This window comes from Drosophila miranda, chromosome 3 (assembly GCF_003369915.1).
Source record: "Drosophila miranda strain MSH22 chromosome 3, D.miranda_PacBio2.1, whole genome shotgun sequence".
In the NCBI taxonomy this organism is placed as follows: domain Eukaryota; kingdom Metazoa; phylum Arthropoda; class Insecta; order Diptera; family Drosophilidae; genus Drosophila; species Drosophila miranda.
Window position 1 is genome coordinate 3,865,823 of NC_046676.1, and position 23,407 is coordinate 3,889,229.

The following is a 23,407-nucleotide window of genomic DNA, read 5'->3' on the forward strand; positions in this document are numbered from 1 at the left end:
AAGAAGGCCAACACTTGGCTGTCGTTTCCAGGCAGCCAGCGATAGATCGCTGTGAACATCTTTCACTTATTAACAGTCCACTAATTTGATTGCATAACGCAAAACCATAAAACACTTTGACAACATTATAGCATCGTGTCTCTGCTACCATTTCGTTTCGTTTTGTCTCAATCTGAGACCCAGACTGCCGCCTGGTTAGACTTTCTCACACAAATCAGTTTGGCGTTGGTTCAGGAAGCCACAGCCATTTGTCGTGGCCACAGAGGGAGCCATCGAGGGAGAGTGGGACGGCTCGAAAGTGCGGCACACGAAAGTGGAAAATTGGCACAGACACAGGCACAGGCATAGCATCGGCAGAGAGGCACCTGCGGCACACAGACGCCACAAGTTGCATCAAGCGGCTGCCCACACGACAACAACGAGCAGGCCATCGAGGAGACAACGATGTCGACGGGTTACCCTAAGTACGTCAATTGGCTTTAGCTCTGTCTCTGGCTCTAGCTATGGATCTGACTCTGACTCTGACTCCGACTCTGCAGCCACAAAAAATTATTTTCAGACCGCATAAATAATGCAACAGCCACCAGTGCCACCAGTGCCACCAGTGCCAGTACTGCGTGTTGGCCGTAGTTGCATAATCTAATGGGCCACGCTAAGCTAACTGCATTCGGCCTTAGCCGCAGTTGACTCAGATCAGATTTTTCCGTACACACATTTTGGTCTCCTTTTTGCCCAATTTCACACACACATGACTTCCTCTTCTCCGTGCACTCGAGCAAGAGTATCCGTAAATGCTCGTGTATGTCGTCGGGAAGTCGTCGCTAAGCACTTTTTGCTACGCTAATTAATGTTGGATTGCATTTGCGCTCTGGCCAGTCCAACCTGCGAAAAACTGGGCTCGAATAATTACTCAGAATTTGGGTTGGGTAACAAATTATGGGATATCCATGTCCGATAACCTGCCGAGGCATGTTGGCCAACATTGAGTGGCCGAATGCGGCAAGGACTCCAAACTAATCCCCTGAACGTGTGTGACACTTAGTCGGAAGGGTTTTTGGGGGCTGAACTCTGGGCATCCTTCACTTTTTCGTGCTCTAGAGCAACATTTTTGAAAAGTTAAACAACTTGACCCCAATGCCAGAGACAAAGCGCCCAGCGGCTTTTCAAATTTTGAAGCCATTTAACAGAAAGACCGCAACCCAAAGCCACATAAATTAATCACTCATTGACAAATAACTAAGAGAATTACTTAGGCAACAACTGCGGACTGCCAGTTCTATGAGAGTTGTTCGATTAATTGATTCTTGCTGGAAAAACCCAAAACGAAAATAGAGCCGCAACAAAATGACAACAAAACGTTGCCACATTAATAAGCCGTGGGCTGCGTAACTCAACTGCACAAGGCGCTAAGAACAGCCCACAGCAACTGCAGTTCAGCCTAGTTAATGACGTGCCGGCATTTTTTTAGTCTCTGTGCTACCCATGAATGAGGGGCAGAACAATGAGCTTAGATCGAGTTGCAACGCAGCTACGAGATCCGCCAGCGGCTAGTCTGAAAATTCTCATCGAGTGGCAGGCACTCAAATTTGAGTTTGCCAGGGGAATATTAAACAGTATTTTTAGTACAGCTGGGTATGAAGGGGTGTATGAAATGAATCAAGCCGTTCACAACTTCAATCTCCCCTATCAAATCCCAGCACTGCGCAACCCAAAGTCGAGCGCCACACAACCACGACCCGCACCTAATAAATTGCGTATACGCAATATTGTCGCTACCGCTGCAGCTGCCACTTGGCTGAAATTGAAATATGATTGTGGCGCAAGCGCAGCGCCAGTGCGTTCGACACTTGTACAGGCAGTAAGCCGGGCCAGCAGAAGAAGGGGCGAGGCTGTTTAACTTCTAACGGAAAGTTGCCCGCAATTAATTAAAATGTTAATTAAATGTCACTGATAAAAGTTCAGGCCAGTCGGTAGCCGACTTGAGAGCTACCCCCACGCCAATTCCACTCGGTTCGGTTCGGTTTGGCTTGGATCTGAGCTGAGCTGATCTGATCTGATCTGATATATAGTGTTGGCTTTATAAATCTATATCCATGACTTGTTATGATCACCTGCAGTTGGCTATCAGCCCAGGGAATTCCACTCGGTTGATTAATGGATCCGCTTCAGCAGAGAAAAGAAGTCAATCTGATTCTTCGCCTCCACTCCTCTTCCGACTTCCTCTCAGACCTCCCCTGAACAAAAATGTTCAGTTCGTCTGGCTATCCCCATCCACTTTCGAGACGCCAATAAACATTCTCCATTCCCTCTTATCGCGGTGACTTTATCTAGAGTGCCACAGAAATGCCAAACAATGCATGAGGGACACACCCAGCAGGCCCCAAATAAAAAGTATATATGGAAATAGTCTTGTTGTCTTCGCCAGTTCTCATATTTGCCAGTTGTCATAACAAATTCCTCAGCTAACGAAGCTTGTGCCGCTGCGAAAACCGGGATAGGACCAGGCCCAGGCCCAGGCTCGGACCAGACCTGGACAATCAGTCTTGACCAGATGTTGGCTTCAGGGAAAATCTCCCCCACTCGCATATGGTACAATATATGAACTCGTATAGAGTGCCGGTAGCCGAAAATGCAAGTGCCTGACAAACGTATAAATTGCAATAATGCAAATGGAAACTTGAAGCAAAGCTTGGACACAAAGAAAACCAAATAAAAAATAGAGTAAAACGTCCCCTTTGGCAAACACTCTGTCTTTAAAGCCCTTGCCGGGAATACTCTACGAGGACGTCTACATAAGCCAAATGTACATATCTACAATCGATCATATCCATAGGCAGAGTTCAGTTGAGTTTATCCCTTTTTCTTGGTTCCGTGATTAGGACCCCCTACCTGCTAGCGGCAAGCCCAGTTTATCACAGTTGCAGGGTATTGAAAATGAAAACTTATCCCCATTGGTTGACCCAAAAGCCTGTCGGACTCTGTGGGTGGTGCCCCAATCGGCCGCCTGTCGCCCAGGTCCAACGTATCCGATGTGTGGGCGCCGAAAGCCGAAGCGAGTGTCGCTGGAAGGAGGGGATCGAAGGGGCTTAGTGGGTGTGTGAGTGGGTGTGAGTGCTTTTAGTGGAACACCGTCCACCTCCCAGTCAGATGGTTTAGCAAGCCTTGCGAAATGATAGAAATTACAGACCATTCCATTGACAGTTTTTATAAAAGACTTATAAGCCCAGCCCAGAGAAAGGCACCCGAGACCGGCTGGAAAATTAAATTAAAATATACATTTTGCTTTTAATTACGCACAAAAGGCTGTTGCGAAACTGTCGCACAAACGTTATTTTATTTTTAATTTTATGTGTTTTTCTATGTAATTTTTTATTCGGGGGAAAGGCAAACCGGTCCCGGTTGGGTGTCTGCCATGGTTTGGTTACATTTTAGGTCCTACTGACAGTTTCTCTGATACGTTTTTTGCCTTTTTGCCTTTTGCTTTCAAATCTGATTATTTGAAAAATGTTTTTTTGTATCCTTGAAGAGAGTATTTTAAACTTTGTCAGAAGTTTGTGAAATCCACTAGGAATCATCTCCACACGAAGTATATCCTGATCACATTCCGTCTATTTTCGTACAAACTGTTCTCTCAGTTTTTAAACTGTTTCGCCGAAATTGTGCAAATATTCTCCTTTCAAAGATGGGCAGATGACCGCCATAGCTGCTAGGCCTTCCGAGTGTAATTTTTTACTGCACAGGGTATATAAAAGTCGGTGCTCCCAAGTAAGCTAGTGGCTTATGTTCGTGGTGGAGTGCCGCCCCAGAGTCGGGGCCGCAGTGGCCACTCGAATTGTGCAATCCGTAATCAAAGATGTGCCAGGTCATCCATGGTCCGACGGCTTTCCCGCTGGCTCTCTGGATAGGAGACACTCTATGTACGAGCATCGGGCAGTCTAGTGCTAGTCGGCAGCTCAGTCTTGGCTGTCTTTTCCAGGCCAACTTCTGTGACATTGATGGCCGTGTGTGGCCCAGTCTGGGAACAAGGCGCGTTGAGACCCCTCGCCGGGACTGGGCACAACAAATGTATAATGTATAATTACTAGTTTGCATGTTTGGGTGGATTGAACAGTGAAGGATTTGGGAAATCTTTAGAGTGAAATGCCCATGCGTTTAAAACATTCGAAACCCTTTTTCCATTCCTTTGCAATTGCTGTGCCAGAGATTTGATCCCAAGGTGCGCTGCTCAATGAATCATCTTCACGTTTGGCAACAAACTGCTCTAATAAACTATTCAAAATGTAATTCTGTAATAATTATTTGTAATTTGGCAAATTCGAGTCGAATCGTAGACCCCATGCGTTTGCCTTTCCCACTCGGCCCAAGGCCAGAGACGGAACATTTAAAATTCTTGATCGTTTCGTCTGAAGAATTGCCAAATATTCATTTTGGATGTTTGTTCATTATTGGGGAGGGGGAGCACGACGTGCCCGTACTCGGAATTGATCAGTCTGTCATCTTGTCCAAAACCCGAGCGGGAATGGGAATAGAGCAGCAAAGAGCCGACATTGAGTGCGGGCTTTTAATGGATAGATACTAGATACGAGTACACGGCAATCCCACTAAACTATCAGATACAAATACACCCAATCGAGCGGACACATTCCGCATATTATTTGGCAATACTGATGCCTTCGCAGACTCGAATCCGTTCGAATTCGTTTGATGTTTGAATATTTTGTTATTGTTTGCGGTTGTCTGTTTATAGATCACTTTGTCAGACTCTGTTCATTTCCTAGACATCTGCTGTCTGCCGTCTGCTGTCTACTCGACTAGTTGGTAATTTATCAAAATGCTCTAGCTTAGGCTGCAGTCCTCCGGCTTAGACACACAGATACCCAGATACCCAGATACCCAGATACAGATGTGAGCAATCTGTGAGATTGCTGTACAGTTGGAAAATGGCTGCAAATCAAATGTGTCAGTCGGGCTCTGTTTGTCACCTTACTTTGGTTTTATCACCTGCACGCTGAGTACCTCCGTCCAGGGAGAAGGAGCTGCGACTGCAACTGGTTCTGGCACATACACGATTAGCCGTGGAGCCATTTTATTAACATATTGATTTGCCTAGGGCTCAAAATGATTGACAATTGTGTTACTATAATTTATGTAGCTGTCACTTCAGTAAATCTCACAACGCCCCTTTAGTCACGATATCTGCAATGTACGAGTGTGTACATATGTACTATGTATAGTATGTGTACATTCACGAGTCGCCGACTGAAAGTTGCCCTGGGATGTAACTGATGAAATTAATCGAACTGCAACCAACTCCCAATTATGCAACGCACAATTGCAACTGGTTTTCTGTGTGCTGTGTGCTGTGTGCAGTGGCCTGCCTCCAACAACAATCAGATGCAATACGATTGAAAGAAAACCCACACGACTTTGACTTTGCCAATAATCAGACATCGTCATCCCCAATGATGGCGATGATCGTCTTCTGCAACGGCCTTATCGCTGCCACAGCACTAACGGCACGTTTTTCACGTTCACTTGATTTCCGTTTCGAGTGTAGCCACCAACATCATTTCCACCGACAAATGGGCCATAAATACATATGTTGCTCGAAGCTCTTTCCATTTGTGCGGCTTTTCTCAGTCAAATGCCAAATCGGTTGCGCAATCGAAAGTGGAGCTTCCCTTGGGGGCTTCTATCCAATGGGGGTCGCCAAGTCTTCATCGGGACGGCGCTGAGGTACAGATTATTTCACGGTTCGCCCAGCTGAAATGTCAGCTACTGGGAGTGACTGTAAATTTTTAACTGAACTTTCAAAGAACTTTGAAAGGTTTGAATATTAACCTTTCAGCATCTCCTCAGCATCCCCGTATCCAATAAAAATACCCCCAACCTTACCATTATCTTCTGACTGTTGCAGGGCCGCGATGCCACCCCCTATCTGGAACGCAATCGAGTGGGACGGGATGCCATCGACTCGGCTGCCGCCCTCACCGACATGGGCAAATATCTGTTTCGCGAGCGCCGTCTGCCAGTCTACGACATCGCCGTGGCCATAACTAAGTAAGTGCTTCGGGGGATCCGTCATTGTTGTCGCCCTGTGTTTTGGTTTTCATTGCAGGATCAACGGCAGTTCTCTGAGTTCTCTGAGCAGCTATCCGCAGTTCCCCTTTTACTCTTTATTAGTATATTAACTATATTAGAGACATACATATCCCCTAAAGATACATTCCTATAATGTCTTCCTGTGTCTAGGTATGATATGTGTCGCAGGCGTAAAGGAGGTCGTTGCACCAAGGGCACAGCGGGTAAAGAGATACCATGAAAATACTAGACCTAGACTTGTACACACCCACACACACAAACACTGGTACACAAAGATACACACTCAGAACAATTGTCATTACGGGTGTTTAACATATTTGAGTTAGTTTTTGGTTATCACCTCTCCCCAGCTACAAGACACACTAAAAAAAGTCACCTAAATTTGCGTGTGGGTCTTAATAAATTACTACCACTACACAACACACACACGCACACACACGCACACACGCACACACACACACACACACAACATACTAGTAAAAAAAATAGTTAATTCCAAAGCGTTAAACTAATTTGAGTAGCGGATCGGGCATTAATCGTAAAACCGGTTGACTTCTTTAGTACGAGTATCTTATATCAGTACCTGGCTCACGGTTGCATTGGTTTGCGCTTTGAATCATATATTTACATCAATACTAGCGTTTAAATATACTTTTTACGCCCAACTTGGAAAGGCCTCCATGTGGTATCATTTGTAGACAACAAGTGGTAGATGGAAGACTTAATCCCTAAATTAGTGTGCAGCATTGATTGAATGGTTCCCTATCGGCAGTTGGATTGGAATCTATAAAACTGGGATACGAGTATTGCGTACATTTCTGAGACCGATCTTTGCTTCAGGATTCGGTGCGTCGAAGATAGATTTTTCTCGTGGCCCTTTCTCCGCTCTTGAAACGATATTAAGTAATGCTCAAGCTATGTGTGCTTGCGCAAACAATCAATATCGAATTTGGCACGCCCCCCGATCGACAAAACAACAATCGATCAACGGCCAAGAGGAGATAATGAAATAAATGGTTCAGAAACCTCAAATCGAAACTGAAACCGAAACCAAATCTAAAATTTCTACGCATTTTTGAACAATTTTCGCCCGCAGACTCGATATGTGCCGTCGCACCTCCGCTTATGGCGAATGTAATCGCGGTACCGCAGGTAAAGACCCCACAACTATCATTCACTTCGTTAGCCAACATCTACTATGTATGTATCTGTACAGGCAAATGCAAAAAATAAGCACAACGAGCTGTGCAAACGCGCTAAAATAAGTAACATTAAAGGCGGTCCCCGCCAAGCCCAAAATGCGTCGCTCCATCATCAACAATATCAAGCAAATTTAATGAATTTCATGCACGTCTCTTTGTCTCTATTCTCACCCTCCTCCTCTATCCAACCCACTCTGCCTCTGACACTGCTCCACCTCTCTCTTTCCGGCAAAGCGAGCTAAACGAGCGCTTTTCGAGTAATCGCTGCTGTGCGGAAGCAAGAACAAGGAAATGTGCGCATGCGCTGGCGAACGATATCTTTGCAGTTCTTCCTCTTCTCTGTGTAAATTATATTTCTTTAAAGCATTCCGTATCGAACTATACATTTTGTAAATGTTTTCATCAATAAATACATACATGTGTATGCACATACATACATGTACATGTGCGCTGAGCCTTTCTTCAGCGGTTTCTTCAGCCCTCCTAAGACTGTACAACTTTCCCACTGCTATCGATCTTCTGTCGGCTTCCGTCTAAATGCTATATACTTTATCGAACTCTTCTCTGTCTTCTGTGTCAACTGCATGTACATATGTACATAAGCGTACTCTTTAACTGTTAATATAACCAATTTATTGAATTTCAGCTGACAAATAAATAATAAATATGAATGAAAAGTATCAACGATGTTTAATGAATAAAGTATATAGAAAGTCCACAATTGAAAAAAGGTTTAACATAGACAAATATATGAATATACTACTAACTGCAGCGCTTCAATAGAACGAATTGATGCAAGACACAAATTGCCATACAAATTAATTATTGTTTTGATAAAAGCATTACAAAAATAACTTTTCAAACTAGTTAATTATTGTTTTGATAAAAGCATAACAAAAATTACTTTTCAAACTAGTTATATTGGGCTTCTGTTAATAACACTAATAAATCCATATACTACCACTAACGTTTCACCACTTTGGTTATGGGCTAATCATATCTAAGCTGGAGTTTTGCAGTTTTAGCTACTAATTTTACACGTAATCGCTCTCACACATCGAATAACAATTCGAGACCTTCTCTCAGCTGTTGCAGTTATTGTCTACGGACAAGAAAATTATGTTTGAGAGTAAAAACAAATGGCCGATATGCAACAAGACATCATAATTTTGGTTAATAACTGCGACAGCTCAGCGACGTTGCCTTAAGGAAATTGTCAACTTCCTGTTGGACAGAAAGGAAAATTTACACTATGTGAAAATGGCCCGCAAAACAATTGCCTAATTTTCTTCATGTATTTTCTTTCGGAAAAGGCTTCGCCTACGTTGGCGGTGCCTGCGTAGTGAACAAGCGACTGGAAAAGGTGAACAGCGTGGCCATCATTGAAGACACCGGCGGTTTCAGCGGCATCATTGTGGCTGCCCACGAAGTGGGACACTTGTAAGTAGTCCCAGACGAACATATATACATATGTATATGCAATATAGGAAGCGGCGATTGTACTCCTAGCGGCTTTCCTTGACCGGCCGGCGAGCGGAACTCATTCTGCACAACTTTCAATTCATTCAATACTTAGTATCCCAAGTCCCTGATCAAAGACGTGTATTTGGGGTTCACTTGTCCAGCATTAACAGAAGCAAACTAAAAAAAAAAGCGAATAGTTTCCGCTGCTGGAAACTGGTCACTGAAACTCGTTTGCATTTCCGTTTGACATCATTCGGCTTGCAATTAATCAATTAACATTTTTCCCACCCGTCCACGCTCCTCAATCAAAATGTGTCTCTTGCTCTTTCACGCAGACTGGGAGCGGTCCATGACGGCTCGCCGCCACCAAGCTACCTAGGCGGCCCGGGCGCCCAGCGCTGTCGCTGGGAGGACGGATACATTATGTCCGATTTGCGCCACACTGAGCGCGGATTCAGATGGTCCGCCTGTACGGTCCAGAGCTTTCATCATTTTCTCAAGTGAGTGGATCTTAGGAACGGCTAGGATAAGAAGATTGTGCTTGACTTGGCTCTGTTTCTTTCTCGTTCGCAGTGGAGACACGGCCACCTGCCTGCACAACGCCCCACACGAGGACAGCGCTCTGGGACGCTCTCTGCCAGGCACCTTGCTTTCGTTGGATGCCCAATGCCGGCGGGACCGGGGAACTTATGCCTGCTTCAAGGACGAGCGCGTCTGTGCCCAGTTGTTCTGCTTCGACGCCCAGACGGGATACTGCGTGGCCTACAGACCCGCTGCGGAGGGTTCGGCCTGTGGTAACGGTTATGTAAGTCCCCCTAAGTCACCTGTGATTGATAGCCCCACTCTGCTTTTGGCCCGACTAACCCAAACATGTTTACCGCTACACAGCACTGTCTGGATGGTCGGTGCACCCCTCTGCCCTCCAACATCATCCCCGACTATGGGAACAACTATCGTTTAGTCTACAAGTGAGTAAAGTTTATTTGGTTTTGTTTATTGAGAAGACTGTTCCTTAGTAGTTTTGTTGTGTAAGCTAAGCATTCTACTTACTAAAACACAAAAATTTAGAGTACAAAGTACATACACGAATATACACAGAAAAACAAATTTTAATGAACAAACCTTTACACCTTTACACTAAATTAAAACACCAACAACACCAAACACAAATGCAACCGTAGTAAAATCGACAGCAAAAAAGATGCAACCTCTGAGCCAACGGGGGACATTGAAAGTAGTAGCGAGGAAGCCGAGTCGCAAGAAGATGAGAATGAGAATGAGAACGAGAACGATGATGAGGAGGAGCAAGAGCAGGATGAGGGCACCACTAGTAGCGAGGAGCAGCAGGATAATAAAGTCGAGCAGAGCTCGGACGCCGCTTCGGCTTCCGCTGCCTCTGCTGGTACGTCGACATCTACAACGAAGTCGACGACAACGACCACAGTGCGACCCAAGGCGAAAGCGTTTGGGTACTTGCATCGCATTTTGCCGTTGTACGACGCTGAGAGGCAATGGCTTCAGAAAGACGGAGTTTTGGTGAAGACGCGGACCAGCAGTAGCGTCAGCAGCATTAGCGGTCCCTCTGCTCCCTCTACGACAAAAATACCAACAACAACAACAACAACCACACAAACACCGAATCTTTTCCAAGTCTACACACATGAATTACGCAAACAAATTGAATACTACCTACACATGCTACAAACACAACAACATGCAACAAAATTGAAACCAGAACAAAAGCCACAACAGACAGAACAAACACAACAGTCGATAGTTGAAATACCTTTGGTACAAAAACAAATTAAAAATTATAGTGTAACCAGCAACAGCAACAGCAACAGCAACGGAGCAAAACAACAACACCAACAGAACACCAGCGAAGAGAACCAGAGGCAGCCGCAACAGCAACAGCAACAGCAACAGCAACAGCCAACCGATGAGGAAAATGAAGCCACTGCCGGCATTCAGAGCAATGAAGCGATTGAGCGGCAAAAACGTAAGTTCCCCATCCAATCCACCATAGCAACAACAGCAATAGCAACTGCTGCAGAAACGACATCAGCAACAACATCAGAAACAACTGCCAAAGGGATAACAACATCATCATTTCTCGATGCGTACTTTAAAAAATTACAAGCATTGCATTTACCAACACTGGACGGCGCAGTAACTGCCACCAGCACAATCACATCCGTCTCTTCATCCGTCAGCTCAACAAACAAGCAACACCCGCAACACCCGCAAGTGCAGTCACAGCAGAAAGAAGACAAATTTGATGGCAGCGCCTTCTTGAAACGTACGCCAACTCGGAGTAGTATTAAAGCATACAAAACTAGTAGTAGCAATACGAGTATTAGTAGTAGTCAACCTCATCCACAAAATCAACAACAACAAAGGCCAAACTACATTGGCGACACCACAAATAATCTGCCAGCGGTGTTGGACAGTGCGCCAAGTACAACAGAAAGTACAGCTGTGCCCAAGAAACCCAAAATTAAAACACAAAAACTAATACGCCGCACACGAGTCATGTAATGTAACCATAAAGTGAACGCGAGAAAGTGACAGAGATGCTGATACGGAGAAAGAGGCAAACAAGAAACTCTGCTACCACTTACTATAAACTACTAAATACTGCTAGCCAAAACACAGTTGATCAGCTGCTTGCCAAAACCAAAACAAGAACCTTTCAACATACATTGTCAACGGCTCCTTCGTCCTTCGTCGTTCGTCCAACGACCAACGTCCACAATACCACACACACAAAACAAAGCAACACGCAACACACACATGTACACATGTATATGCCAAACCGACCGATTCGATACCGATACCGATACCGATACCGATACCGAAAACGATTCGTTTTTCTTACGTGCGGTAAGCCAAACCAAACCAATCCAGCATTCAATCCGGTTCTTAACTTCCTCCTTAGCAGTAGTCTAAAGCTTTGCTATAAAGTATTTTCCGTTTTTACGCTGCCTGCCCTATAATAAATACAAAAATATAACCTTGGTTGCTAAGGGCGACATGGGAGTAGGAATAAGTGAAAATTAAATGATAAACAATACTCATTTGAAGCTCCCTATTCGCATACGTAATTGGCTATTAGCCATTTAGCTGTAACATGGAATATATTTTTAGCACTTGGCGTTGGAAATTGCATCGATCATATCTGACATCTGCAAGAAACAAACATTTAACTCAGTAGTATAGGGACCGCTTAGTCAGTGGCCCCAGTTGTAGTTCTTGAATTATTATTCCTTGAATTTGCATGAAATATAATATTTTAATTAGCTCCTACATTTCCAACAAGTTAAACGAGAATTATCGACTCTTAATCCTTCTTCATCCTTGACCGATACCAGTCAGAACTTGATGAAAACAATGTCGTACATTTGCATTAGACACATAGTCAGAACCTCATACAGCATGCTTGAAGAAAAACTGTCATCAAACTTTCTTTGAAAGATCAAAATCTCATCGCTGATACTTTTTTTTGCTATTCCGGTATACATATGTATCTCTCGCCTCTATCTTTCCAAAATCGACACACGCCCACACTCAAACACACATACACACATGCATACAAGCAAATCCAAAAAGGAACAAATTGGCATTTAAACATGCGCACACATACCAGCATAGAAACCCACAAACATACACGCTCTCCTTCTCACACCACCACCACACATGCATACTCGAACATACATATTGAAAGGAATATCGAAATATTGGAAATATATAGAATTGTAGCAATTAAGTATTAGATCAACAACAAATGGCATGGAATCAGAGAATAATAAAAACCAAACGCATTTTTGCATACTAAAAATCAAGCTGCAGAAGGCGAGAGTGCAACAAAAAGTAATTTGGCAAATGGAAGCGCATGGAATTGGAAATATAAAACTGAAATATAAATAATACACACGCACATACAACACCCACACTTCAAAATGGCGGCGTCTGCAACAAATATACATACATATTTACATACATATTACAATATAAAACAAATCCAGAAAATGTTCATTGATTCTGCACGCCCGACAAAAGTGATATAGCCGCTTTAGATCTATTTTCACTAATTACGTTTTCCATTTTTTTATTTCCCCCTTCCCACCCCTCTCCAAAATAGTGGTTAACTGGAAGCTGTTTCCGTTCTAGCGAAATGACGGCTGTACAGGCAGCAATTGGAATTGGTTAGTAACAGTCACTGCCATCGAAATTGGAACAAGTTTTTGCAGTTAAAATGTGTTTTAGCTAGAATTTATTATTATTATTATTTGAATGGAAAACTATTGATTGTTTTTAGATATAGCCACAACTAATTTAAAATATTGTCTGTTAAACGCCAACGCAACAAAGCAATTGAATATTCATACGAAAATGCGTATGAAATTTTGCTCAGTACATGCATATATTATGTAATGATTCGGTATAATTTAATTTACTGCGAATTCTTGTAAAATAGTACCCTTTTTTTTTTAAACATTTCATTCGCACAACTTTGGCAGACTACTTAAATTATTCTTTGAGCAAATCATCAAACAAGACGAACAAAAATAATTATAATCCCACTTTCCAATGTGATAAACATATAATTTGTACTCTTTACTAAAATATATTTATCGTTTTTTGTTTGAAAATTGCTTAAAAAGGTGGAGAATTGTCCGTTGATACCTTGCCGCACTTTGCCTACAAGAAAACTTAAAATTCCATTTCATTGTTGTATTAAAATTGTTAGAGACGTACATTCTTAAACAATCATTACTTTATAGTTACGTAGTATAATGTTTGATACAAAAAAATATATACAAAATAAGTTTTAGTTGTAGCTAATAAATGAAACTGTACATTTATCAATCACACACCCACACAAAACGAAACAAAAATGTATGCCTAAATATATGTACATACATATATGTATGTACATAAAATAAATAAATCTGTACATGAAAATACTTGCACATCTTTGATTAAAGTGGGGATATAAAAATAGTAAGAATAGCTCTCTAAAATATTTCAATGCGTACAGAATCAGGTTCCATTGGAAATGTTTTCTGGGGTCAAGGTCAAGTCAACCAATATTGCATAGTAAGGGTGATGCCATTATTCCTCCGGACTGGATCTTTATTTTTTTTAATTAAAAAAATAGTCGTTTGATTCGAAAAATTTTAGTTTTGAAATAATATGCAATATGTAGACAGTAGTTATAGGGAAGATAAGATAAGAAGGTTTGTTGCCAGTAGCTCCTGCCGAACGACCGTGAGGCATTGCGCCGCAGGGCACTATATAACCCTCTTGGTAGCCGTCTTCTGACTCGCGCATCCTCGCGTAGTTTACGCATAGTTGCACAGCGCGTCCCATTTTCGTGTATCCCCACCAACGTTTCTTCAGTCAGCCTTCGACCACAGCTTTCCTTCATCCTTTCTCTCTCGACTTCGAACCTGGAACAAGTGAAGAGTATGTGCTCCGCATCCTCTGGAGATCCATTTCTTCAGGCAGGACAATCTCTGTCGCTTTCGTGCCCAAATCGGTGAAGGTTTAAAGCCGCTTTAAACCATGGCCGCTTAGAAGTTGGGTCAAATAGATATTCACATATCCATGCCTTCTCGTGCACCACTCTTCTACGATTGGGATGAGAGATTATGGCCACTCGGCAATTATCTTGTGCCGCTCCCGACGTCGGATAAAATCTGTATTTTGTGCCGACTAAGTGGCTTTCCTTTGCTCGGTGTAGACTTCGGCAGCTTCTCGTGCTAACAGGTCGATTGGTAATGACCCGGCAATGACCGGCATTATGCAGTAGGAGCCATCCCCTTGTTTCGGCCCCTTGTATTGAGCATTATCCGGCTTAGTGCCCTTTCAGCTTCGCCACTCTTATGCTCATTCGATTTAGGTGCTCACGGAAGCATAGGCGTGTATCCAGCATCACTCCCAGGTCCCAGATGGCTCTCAGGCATTCTACCCTGCATGCTCCTACATTTATTACCACTATTTCCGTTCTTTTTCGGCTGCTCAGCAGGACTTCTTCAGTTTTGTGGTCGATCAGTTGGAGCCCCAAGGAGCTGACCCACTCTTTGATTGTCCATTCCATCCGCATCCTTCAGGTTTTTTGCGACCGACAACAGGGCAACGTCTTCGGCAAACCCTATCATGCATGTGTCGTCTGGTAGCTCCATAGCAGCGGCCCCAGGCCCTTCGTACTTCTTTGTTCCTCTGTCTCTGGAATAGTCCTGGTCTTCCAGGTCTCCTCTTCGTCCGGTCTGTCAACATGTACTTGTATCTTATCGCTATTTTCGAAAATGACACAACTCCCCATGTTTAAGTATCATAGGTCCAAGCACCAAAATAAAAAATTTTAATCAAATAACGCAAGAATGAGTACATATAATGGAACAATTATTTGAAAATCTCCGGCAAGTCGAGCTGCTGGAAATCCAGCTTAGATCGCTTTAAGCGCCCTTAGAGCTTGTAGGCAGCGGCAAGTAGCGGTTGTACGACACCAGGTTTCGCACTAGAGCAACCACGGAGATCATACAGACAACGCCGGCAGGCATTAGTTTTCCAGAACGATTCCAGCGGGCACCCATTAGCCCAGCCAAGAACAGGGACGTGCCCAACTGGAGCATGGGGCGTGGTTGATCCTGGGAATTTAGATGGGCTCCATAGCCGAGTAGAGCTCCAAATGCAAGGCCAGCTCCAAGCGAAGGAATCGATGCTGGTGAAATGACAAAGAGATAAGGAGGTTGGTACATGGCCCATTAAAACGAATGTTGTGGCAGAACTACGCTCTTCCGACGAAAACACTCACCTGCCTTGGCATAGCCCATGATGCCGCCCGCCGCAACTGTCGCAGCATATGCATAACCAAACCAATCCACCGGCATTTTAAATTGCTATACTTAACAATTAAAAAACAAATTGTTTTTTTGTTGCACAAGAAAAACTAGTAGCTATCGATATCGATATACGATATATATAATATTAATATTTTTGTGAATAACTAGATTTTATTTTCCGAAATTTTAAATAAAATGTATCTCAAGCGATCTGGATTATAAGGCAGATCAATCACTATAAGATATTTCTAGATTAATTTTACACGGTGTGCTAGCACAACAAGGTGTGACAGCTTATCAATACAAAAGGCGATCAATATAAGTTGAAAGATGTGTGACAGCAGCAGGGTGAACGTTTATGCTATTCCGATATCGATAATTCCACTCCCTCTTGCAAAGTGTGACTAGTGATGTAAATTTGAATAAAAACATCAAAATCAAACATCGATGTTGGATTGATACCTCGGATTTATTCTTCGATGCATCGATGTATCGATGTTTGAAAACTTTCCCATTTGTTTATATTATTATTATTGCGTTATTATTATACAAAAAATCTTAAAACTACAAAATTGTGTTGTCGGAAGCTGGGTTGTATTCGGTATATAAACCGTCTACAGTTTGGTCGTCGCAACTAGAACTTGAACCAGTTGGACTGCGGAGTGGGTATCCTAGATAGGGTTCCCTTACTCTGTGCGGTGGTTACATTTCATTTCATTACTTGGCAGCAATAGAGTAAATAGTAGTTTATTGCTTCACCCTTTTTGGTGGGTTCGAGTTTACAAGTGCAATTGTCTATTCTTAGTTGCTAAGGTAAATTTCGTGTCGTCATATTCATTGACATGAAGTGACATGGACAATTGTATTTATGAGTATTTGTGTATGAGATTGTACTGTCTATTCTGTAATATTAATAAGGTATATGTCTGTGACTGAACAGTACCCTTCCCAAACACACAACGGGTTGCCTTCGAATGATGTTAACGGCGTTCGCAGTTTCATATTTAAACAAATGTATACCATCTATAGTAAATTTGATTCATTTTAAGTCAAATATGTTTACTTACTTTGGCATTGCTGTGTTGCTGCTTACAAAAGACAAATACGCAATGATATGAAATTAAGCTACCGATGTTTTGCAAAACATCGATACATCACTGAACATCGGTATCAGCAAAAACATCGGAAAATATCAGTAAACATCGGCAGAAAAACATCGATGCTCGATGCCTCGATGTTTTTTTACATCACTAAGTGTGACAGCAGTGGCCTTTGGAACAGTTTTCGAGTTAGCCTGTCTGTGACGCAGTTACACAACAAAATTCTTGCCACAGACTTGTGGGCGCCTAAAAAAAGTGGCAGGGGACGAGTTATTCATAACAAAAACCACATCGTGCCCCAAGAAAGGGGTCCCCCACTGCACTCTGGAGCTGTGCACACACCAAAGGCTAAAGGCTGGTAGGTCCCGATGCTCGAGGCAATTGTCAATTTGCCGATTGCTATTTATAACTGCAACATGCGAATGCAATTGATTTTCTCTTTTTGTCTCTTTATTTTAGTTCAGGGACGCAGTCCGGCGTGAATTGGTGAGGAATTCACTTTTGTTTTCGGTAAGGCACGCGCCGACGAGCGGGCTTATCAATTGATTGCCGCCGTCATGGTCATCACGGCGTCCAGTTACCGCACTGAGGCAGTCTTCGATTACAGCTGGAAGAATGTTGTAGTTGCTTACTGGAACCGCTACCCGAATCCCTCCAGCTCACACGTCCTCACCGAAGACACTATCCAACGGGAGGTACGGGATGGCAAGTTATACTCGCGGAGATTGCTCTCAAAGACTAATCCGGTGCCCAAATGGGGATCTCGGTTCTACAACAATGTGCCGGTCAAGATTGTTGAGGATTCGGTGCTGGATCCGGTTGGGAAGACCTTCACCACATTCACCCGCAATCTGGGCATGAAGAAGATAATGGTAAGTACACTTGCTAGTTCTTGCAAGGGAACGTGAAATCACATGTTTGATTTTTAGAGAGTCGATGAAATCGTTACCTACACCGAGCAGAATGATGGAAGCACACTAGCCGTTCGTCGGGCCTACATCAGCTCGCAAGTTCTTGGCTTCTCACGTGCCATTCGGGCCTTTGGCATTGAACGATTTAAGTCGAACAGCAACAAGGCTTCTAATGGCTTTGATTACGTACTTCGCAGAATGTTCCCGAAAAGCCAATCGAGTGTCCATCATTCAGCTTCTCCAGCAGCGGGAGCAACGGGAGCGTTTGCAGCCCATCAGAGCGATCTGTCTGTTGCCACAACGGCGGCGGTCCCGAATCACACCAGCACGATAAAGAGCGTGGCTAGGATAGGCTATGACTTTATGAAATGTCATGCTTCCAAGATTGCACAACTGTTTTCAGTTAGAAATTGAATCGCTATTATACTTCTAGAATGGGAAATGAATGGGAAAGCTTCGATTTGGGCCGAATTCTGTATTCGACTTCAGTTCAGCGTTGTGGCAAGCCGGCAAGCCGGAAAATTTGCCGGCTGTAATTATATGTATTCCAAACAAAACCAACTTTGATACTTTGCTGCATTTCATTCCGTGTGTGTGTGCACTCAAAAAAAATGAGAACGATGGCACGGTTGCTTTGTTGAACTCTTTAATTTTAATCAAGCAAATTGCATTGTTTAATTTATATTTCTGTTAGGCCAACCATTCTGTACGTAAAATTCGGGAATTGTATGTAAACTTGTATATTTTTAAATAAATTATTAATATTTAAATTATGCCCTCAACCAATCTCTTATAAATACCAGCAAAACATAGTTAAGCTACTTTTCATATGTAAAAAATATATTGGTTATATTTGACATATGTAGATTGTATTTTTAAGATCCCTAGAAATAAACATAATTATATACAGACACTAGTGGGCCATCGTAGCTGGTTACAACGAGAATAGTGGAAATTTCAAATTACTGATGCAATAAGGAACAAATCGACACAATGGTAGCGAATACTCAATTCTCGATTCTCGTGCCATTCCAGATCGCCACCCGGTCAACACTGCTAACGTTCTATAGCAGTGCCGTCCTATGTGGTTTGCCTTACTGGAGCATTGCTGCTCGACTGGAGACTGGGATGGACTTTCCCACGTATGAAAAAACAAAATATTTATCGTGAGGACGACGGCCTATAGGCCTATAGATGATCGATTTGAGTTTTATCATTTGGAAAATACGTCATTACACCTGACATATGGTGCACATCTACTGGAAATATTATGTCATACATTCCATTGCCATTCTAGCTGCCAAATATATCAGCAAAAGTTTCAGCAGGCGAAACATACCAGTTTTTTTAACGTGTATGGGAACGGAAATAATCGAGATGTATGGTCAGGATGAGGTGATTTCAGTCGATCTGCTCACCTTGCCCGCCTCTCTTGCTAATGATGATGCTCCAGAGAGAATGGACACCTACAAGAGGAAACTTCCCAGCCAATACCGACGCATCATCATTACCATAACCATTAGGTTTTCTTTATGGAATGCCATTGTTCTACATTTACAGTACCCAAACAGTAAAAAATATAAGGACATCGTTAAATTTTCCTTCGAATTCAGAGACGTTCCGACTATCGCACAAAAATACCGATTTCGATCTTTTTCAACCAAAGAAATATCACTTAAACATATATCGATATAAAAATATATACAACCCGGCGACGCCAACTTCCCTCTAAAAATCGCATGTAAGCGCGTTTTTTGTGTATTTTGTGTTCAAGAAAGTGTTTTTTTCGCAGATTATATGAACGTAATTGCATAAATGGTTCTATAACGTAACTCAATGACCCATACAATTTGCAGTTTGCACAGACGTACCCAGTACAAACTGACGAGAACCTTTTGTGCACTGCGAAAGCAAGGACAGTTTTAATTGAACATTAAAGAAAGGCACCACACCGGCATTAAGAAAATGTCCAAAACAGGTGCTGCCTCCGTCGACGCCACCGAGGAGAACTCTGTAAGTAGAAAGCTGAGTGAAATTCAATATATTTACGATTAGTGACGACATAGGCGGTGTCGGTGAAGCGTAGAATATTCTATAATTGTTCTTCGCCTTTCCGCAGAATGAAACCACTTCCGATGCGGCCACCAGCTCCTCGGGGGAGAAGGAGGCAGAGTTCGACAACAAGATTGAAGCCGACCGGAGTCGGCGCTTCGATTTTCTGCTAAAACAAACTGCTGAAATATTCACCCATTTCATGACAAACAGCGCCAAGAGTCCCACAAAGCCAAAAGGCAGACCCAAAAAGATCAAGGATAAAGAAAAAGAGAAGGATAAGGATAAAGATAAGGATAAGGAATTGGCTGAGTAAATGCATATAATTTTATATTTCTTTACGCGTACTTATGCCCACCTGTTTGTCCCTGTAGTCATCGTCATCGCAAAACAGAGCAGGAGGAGGATGAAGAGCTGTTGGCCGAGGATACGGCTACAAAGGAACTATTTCGTTTCGATGCTTCCCCTACGTACATTAAGGGTGGCGAAATGCGCGACTATCAAGTTCGTGGTCTCAACTGGATGATCTCACTGTACGAGAATGGCATCAACGGCATTCTGGCCGATGAAATGGGTTTGGGTAAGACCCTACAGACCATCTCTCTTCTTGGGTATCTCAAACATTTCAAGTGAGTTATCCAAATGTGTTACGCTTCAAAAGTACTCAGAGCATTCTGATTATCCTGCAGAAACCAAGCTGGTCCCCACATCGTGATTGTTCCCAAGTCCACGCTACAGAATTGGGTGAATGAGTTCAAGAAATGGTGTCCATCGCTGCAGGCCGTTTGCCTGATTGGTGACCAAGACACTCGCAACACTTTCATCCGTGATGTGTTGATGCCGGGCGAGTGGGATGTTTGCGTGACATCCTACGAGATGTGCATACGTGAAAAGTCCGTATTCAAGAAGTTCAATTGGCGTTATCTGGTTATTGACGAGGCGCATCGCATCAAGAACGAGAAATCCAAGCTTTCGGAGATACTCCGGGAGTTCAAAACAGCTAATCGGCTGCTCATCACCGGTACCCCATTGCAGAACAATCTCCACGAGCTCTGGGCCCTGTTGAACTTTCTCTTGCCCGATGTATTTAACTCGGCGGAGGACTTTGATGAGTGGTTCAACACAAACACATGCCTGGGAGATGATGCCCTCATCACGAGACTGCATGCCGTGCTTAAACCCTTTTTGCTGCGTCGTCTAAAGTCCGAGGTGGAGAAGCGTCTGAAGCCCAAGAAGGAAATGAAGATATTCGTTGGTCTTTCCAAGATGCAAAGAGATTGGTACACCAAGGTACTGCTGAAGGACATTGACATTGTTAACGGAGCTGGTAAAGTGGAGAAGATGCGTCTGCAAAATATCCTCATGCAGCTGCGCAAGTGCACCAATCACCCCTATCTGTTTGATGGAGCCGAGCCGGGCCCTCCATATACCACGGACACTCATCTGGTTTACAATTCTGGAAAAATGGCCATTCTGGATAAACTCTTGCCCAAACTCCAGGAACAGGGATCACGTGTTTTGATCTTCTCCCAAATGACCCGCATGCTTGATATTCTAGAGGACTATTGCCATTGGAAGAACTATAACTACTGTCGGCTGGATGGTCAAACGCCTCACGAAGACCGCAACCGACAGATCCAGGAATATAATATGGAGAATAGTACAAAATTCGTCTTCATGTTGTCCACAAGAGCTGGAGGCCTGGGCATTAATCTGGCCACCGCCGATGTTGTCATCATCTATGACTCCGATTGGAATCCCCAAATGGACTTGCAGGCTATGGATCGTGCACATCGTATCGGTCAGAAGAAGCAAGTGAGAGTTTTTCGCTTGATCACAGAGAGCACTGTAGAGGAGAAGATCGTAGAGAGGGCCGAGGTCAAGCTGAGGCTGGACAAAATGGTCATTCAGGGTGGCCGCCTTGTTGACAACCGCTCCAGTCAAATTAACAAAGATGAAATGCTTAATATTATTCGATTCGGAGCCAGCCAAGTATTTAATTCGAAGGAAACTGACATCACCGACGAGGATATCGATGTCATACTGGAGCGCGGTGAGGCTAAAACGGCTGAGCAGAAGGCCCAACTTGATAGCATGGGAGAGAGCTCGTTGCGAACTTTCACCATGGACACGAATGGCGAGGCCGGCACTTCGTCTGTCTATCAGTTTGAGGGCGAGGATTGGCGTGAGAAGCAGAAGCAGAACGCTCTTGGAAACTGGATTGAACCACCGAAACGTGAGCGTAAGGCGAACTATGCCGTGGACGCCTATTTCAGGGAAGCCCTCCGCGTCTCCGAGCCCAAAGCCCCTAAGGCCCCACGCCCACCCAAGCAACCTATTGTCCAGGACTTCCAGTTCTTTCCGCCCCGCCTGTTCGAGCTGCTCGACCAAGAGATCTACTATTTCCGAAAGACTGTCAACTACAAGGTGCCCAAGAATACAGAACTCGGCTCGGAAGCCAACAAAATTCAGAGGGAGGAACAGCGAAAGATTGACGAGGCCGAGCCCCTCACCGAAGACGAAATCATCGAGAAAGAGAACCTTCTCTCCCACGGCTTCACGGCCTGGACCAAGAGGGACTTCAATCAGTTCATCAAGGCCAACGAGAAGTACGGACGTGATGACATTGACAATATAGCCAAGGACGTGGAGGGCAAGACTCCCGAAGAGGTTATTGAGTACAACGCCGTGTTCTGGGAGCGTTGCACAGAGCTGCAGGACATTGAACGAATTATGGGACAGATTGAGCGAGGTGAGGGAAAGATTCAGCGACGGCTGTCGATCAAGAAGGCCCTGGATCAAAAGGTATGTCGGATGATTTATTTATTTGTAAAAGATGTATCACATTTAATGAATATCACATCTCTTTAAAGATGTCAAGGTATCGAGCACCCTTCCACCAGCTGCGTCTGCAATACGGCAACAACAAGGGGAAAAACTATACCGAGATCGAAGATCGTTTCCTGGTCTGCATGCTGCACAAGCTTGGCTTTGACAAGGAGAATGTCTACGAGGAGCTGAGAGCGGCTATAAGGTAAGTGGAGAAGTCTGCAAAATCTGAAACTCTTACTTATTCTATTGTTTGTTATATGATGCAATTTGACAGAGCATCGCCGCAGTTCCGCTTCGATTGGTTTATCAAGTCGCGCACAGCTCTCGAACTTCAACGTCGTTGCAACACCTTGATTACGCTCATCGAACGCGAGAATATTGAATTGGAGGAAAAGGAACGCGCCGAGAAGAAGAAAAAGACGCCGAAAGGCAGCGTTTCTAGTGGCAGTGGAAGCCACAACAGCACTCCAGCACCAACGCCCCAGCCCAAGGCCAATCAGAAGCGCAAGAACGATGTGGTGGCCACCAGCAGCAGTTCCAAGAAGAAGAAGAAGTAAAAAAGGTACTGAACGGAATGTACGATCGCAAGATATTCACTTGAGATTTGGCTTTTCCAATCATTAGTTGCAGTTCCAGAGCAAAGACAACAGATTACTTAATATTTCACTCTGCATAGACAAATACATAGATATGTATGAACGTAGCTCTTAGTTCAGTTGCCCCAACAGCCACCACAGCCCACAACAAATATGCATTCAACAATTCAACTATAATATCATTGCGCGCCGCTGTATTCTATTCCACGTATTTGTACTTTGATTTTAAGAACTTAATTATTATATTTATATATTGCAACATCAGATCAATGAACAGATTATCCGACCTTTATTCTAGAA

The 23,407-nt window shown here is 43.6% G+C and overlaps 4 protein-coding genes across 12 annotated transcripts in view; 3 read left to right on the forward strand and 1 right to left on the reverse strand.

The window, feature by feature from the left end:
- Positions 1-13,719, forward strand: part of LOC108160508 (A disintegrin and metalloproteinase with thrombospondin motifs 5) — a 49,128-nt gene extending 35,409 nt beyond the window's left edge. For 2 of the 8 annotated variants that reach the window (XM_033392421.1, XM_033392422.1), the window contains exons 8-14: positions 5,918-6,060; positions 7,199-7,254; positions 8,618-8,744; positions 9,104-9,268; positions 9,342-9,573; positions 9,657-9,736; positions 9,950-11,624. In XM_033392421.1, the coding sequence (XP_033248312.1) occupies positions 5,918-6,060; positions 7,199-7,254; positions 8,618-8,744; positions 9,104-9,268; positions 9,342-9,573; positions 9,657-9,736; positions 9,950-11,306 (2,160 nt within the window). In that variant the 3' untranslated portion in view covers positions 11,307-11,624. Of the gene's footprint in view, positions 1-5,917; positions 6,061-6,252; positions 6,306-7,198; positions 7,255-8,617; positions 8,745-9,103; positions 9,269-9,341; positions 9,574-9,656; positions 9,737-9,949; positions 11,625-12,909 lie in introns of those variants that run through there. The other 6 variants (XM_017294549.2, XM_017294548.2, XM_033392423.1 and 3 more) reach the window with 6 other exon arrangements.
- A 1,378-nt stretch (positions 13,720-15,097) lies between these two features.
- On the reverse strand, positions 15,098-15,733 carry LOC108160839 (transmembrane protein 14 homolog). Its single transcript, XM_017295083.2, has 2 exons — positions 15,589-15,733; positions 15,098-15,495 (listed from the first exon to the last, which is right to left on the reverse strand). Exons 1-2 carry the CDS (start codon positions 15,662-15,664, stop codon positions 15,230-15,232), a joined length of 342 nt encoding a protein of 113 aa, XP_017150572.1. The 5' UTR covers positions 15,665-15,733; the 3' UTR covers positions 15,098-15,229.
- A 1,043-nt stretch (positions 15,734-16,776) lies between these two features.
- Positions 16,777-18,188, forward strand: LOC108159487 (protein preli-like). The gene is made up of 3 exons (XM_017292818.2): positions 16,777-17,074; positions 17,176-17,588; positions 17,646-18,188. The coding sequence occupies exons 2-3, from the start codon at positions 17,274-17,276 to the stop codon at positions 18,039-18,041; spliced, it is 711 nt and encodes a 236-aa protein (XP_017148307.1). The 5' UTR covers positions 16,777-17,074; positions 17,176-17,273; the 3' UTR covers positions 18,042-18,188.
- Positions 18,189-19,273: 1,085 nt separating this feature from the next.
- Positions 19,274-23,381, forward strand: LOC117185721 (chromatin-remodeling complex ATPase chain Iswi). 2 transcript variants are annotated; one of them, XM_033392427.1, is made up of 7 exons: positions 19,274-19,368; positions 19,484-19,640; positions 19,747-19,991; positions 20,054-20,308; positions 20,369-22,484; positions 22,553-22,713; positions 22,786-23,381. In XM_033392427.1, exons 2-7 carry the CDS (start codon positions 19,593-19,595, stop codon positions 23,066-23,068), a joined length of 3,108 nt encoding a protein of 1,035 aa, XP_033248318.1. In that variant the 5' UTR covers positions 19,274-19,368; positions 19,484-19,592; the 3' UTR covers positions 23,069-23,381. The 2 variants fall into 2 exon arrangements, with proteins under 2 accessions (XP_033248318.1, XP_033248317.1); XM_033392426.1 differs by lacking the exon at positions 19,274-19,368 and having other exon boundaries at positions 19,375-19,640.
- The last annotated feature ends 26 nt before the right edge of the window (positions 23,382-23,407 follow it).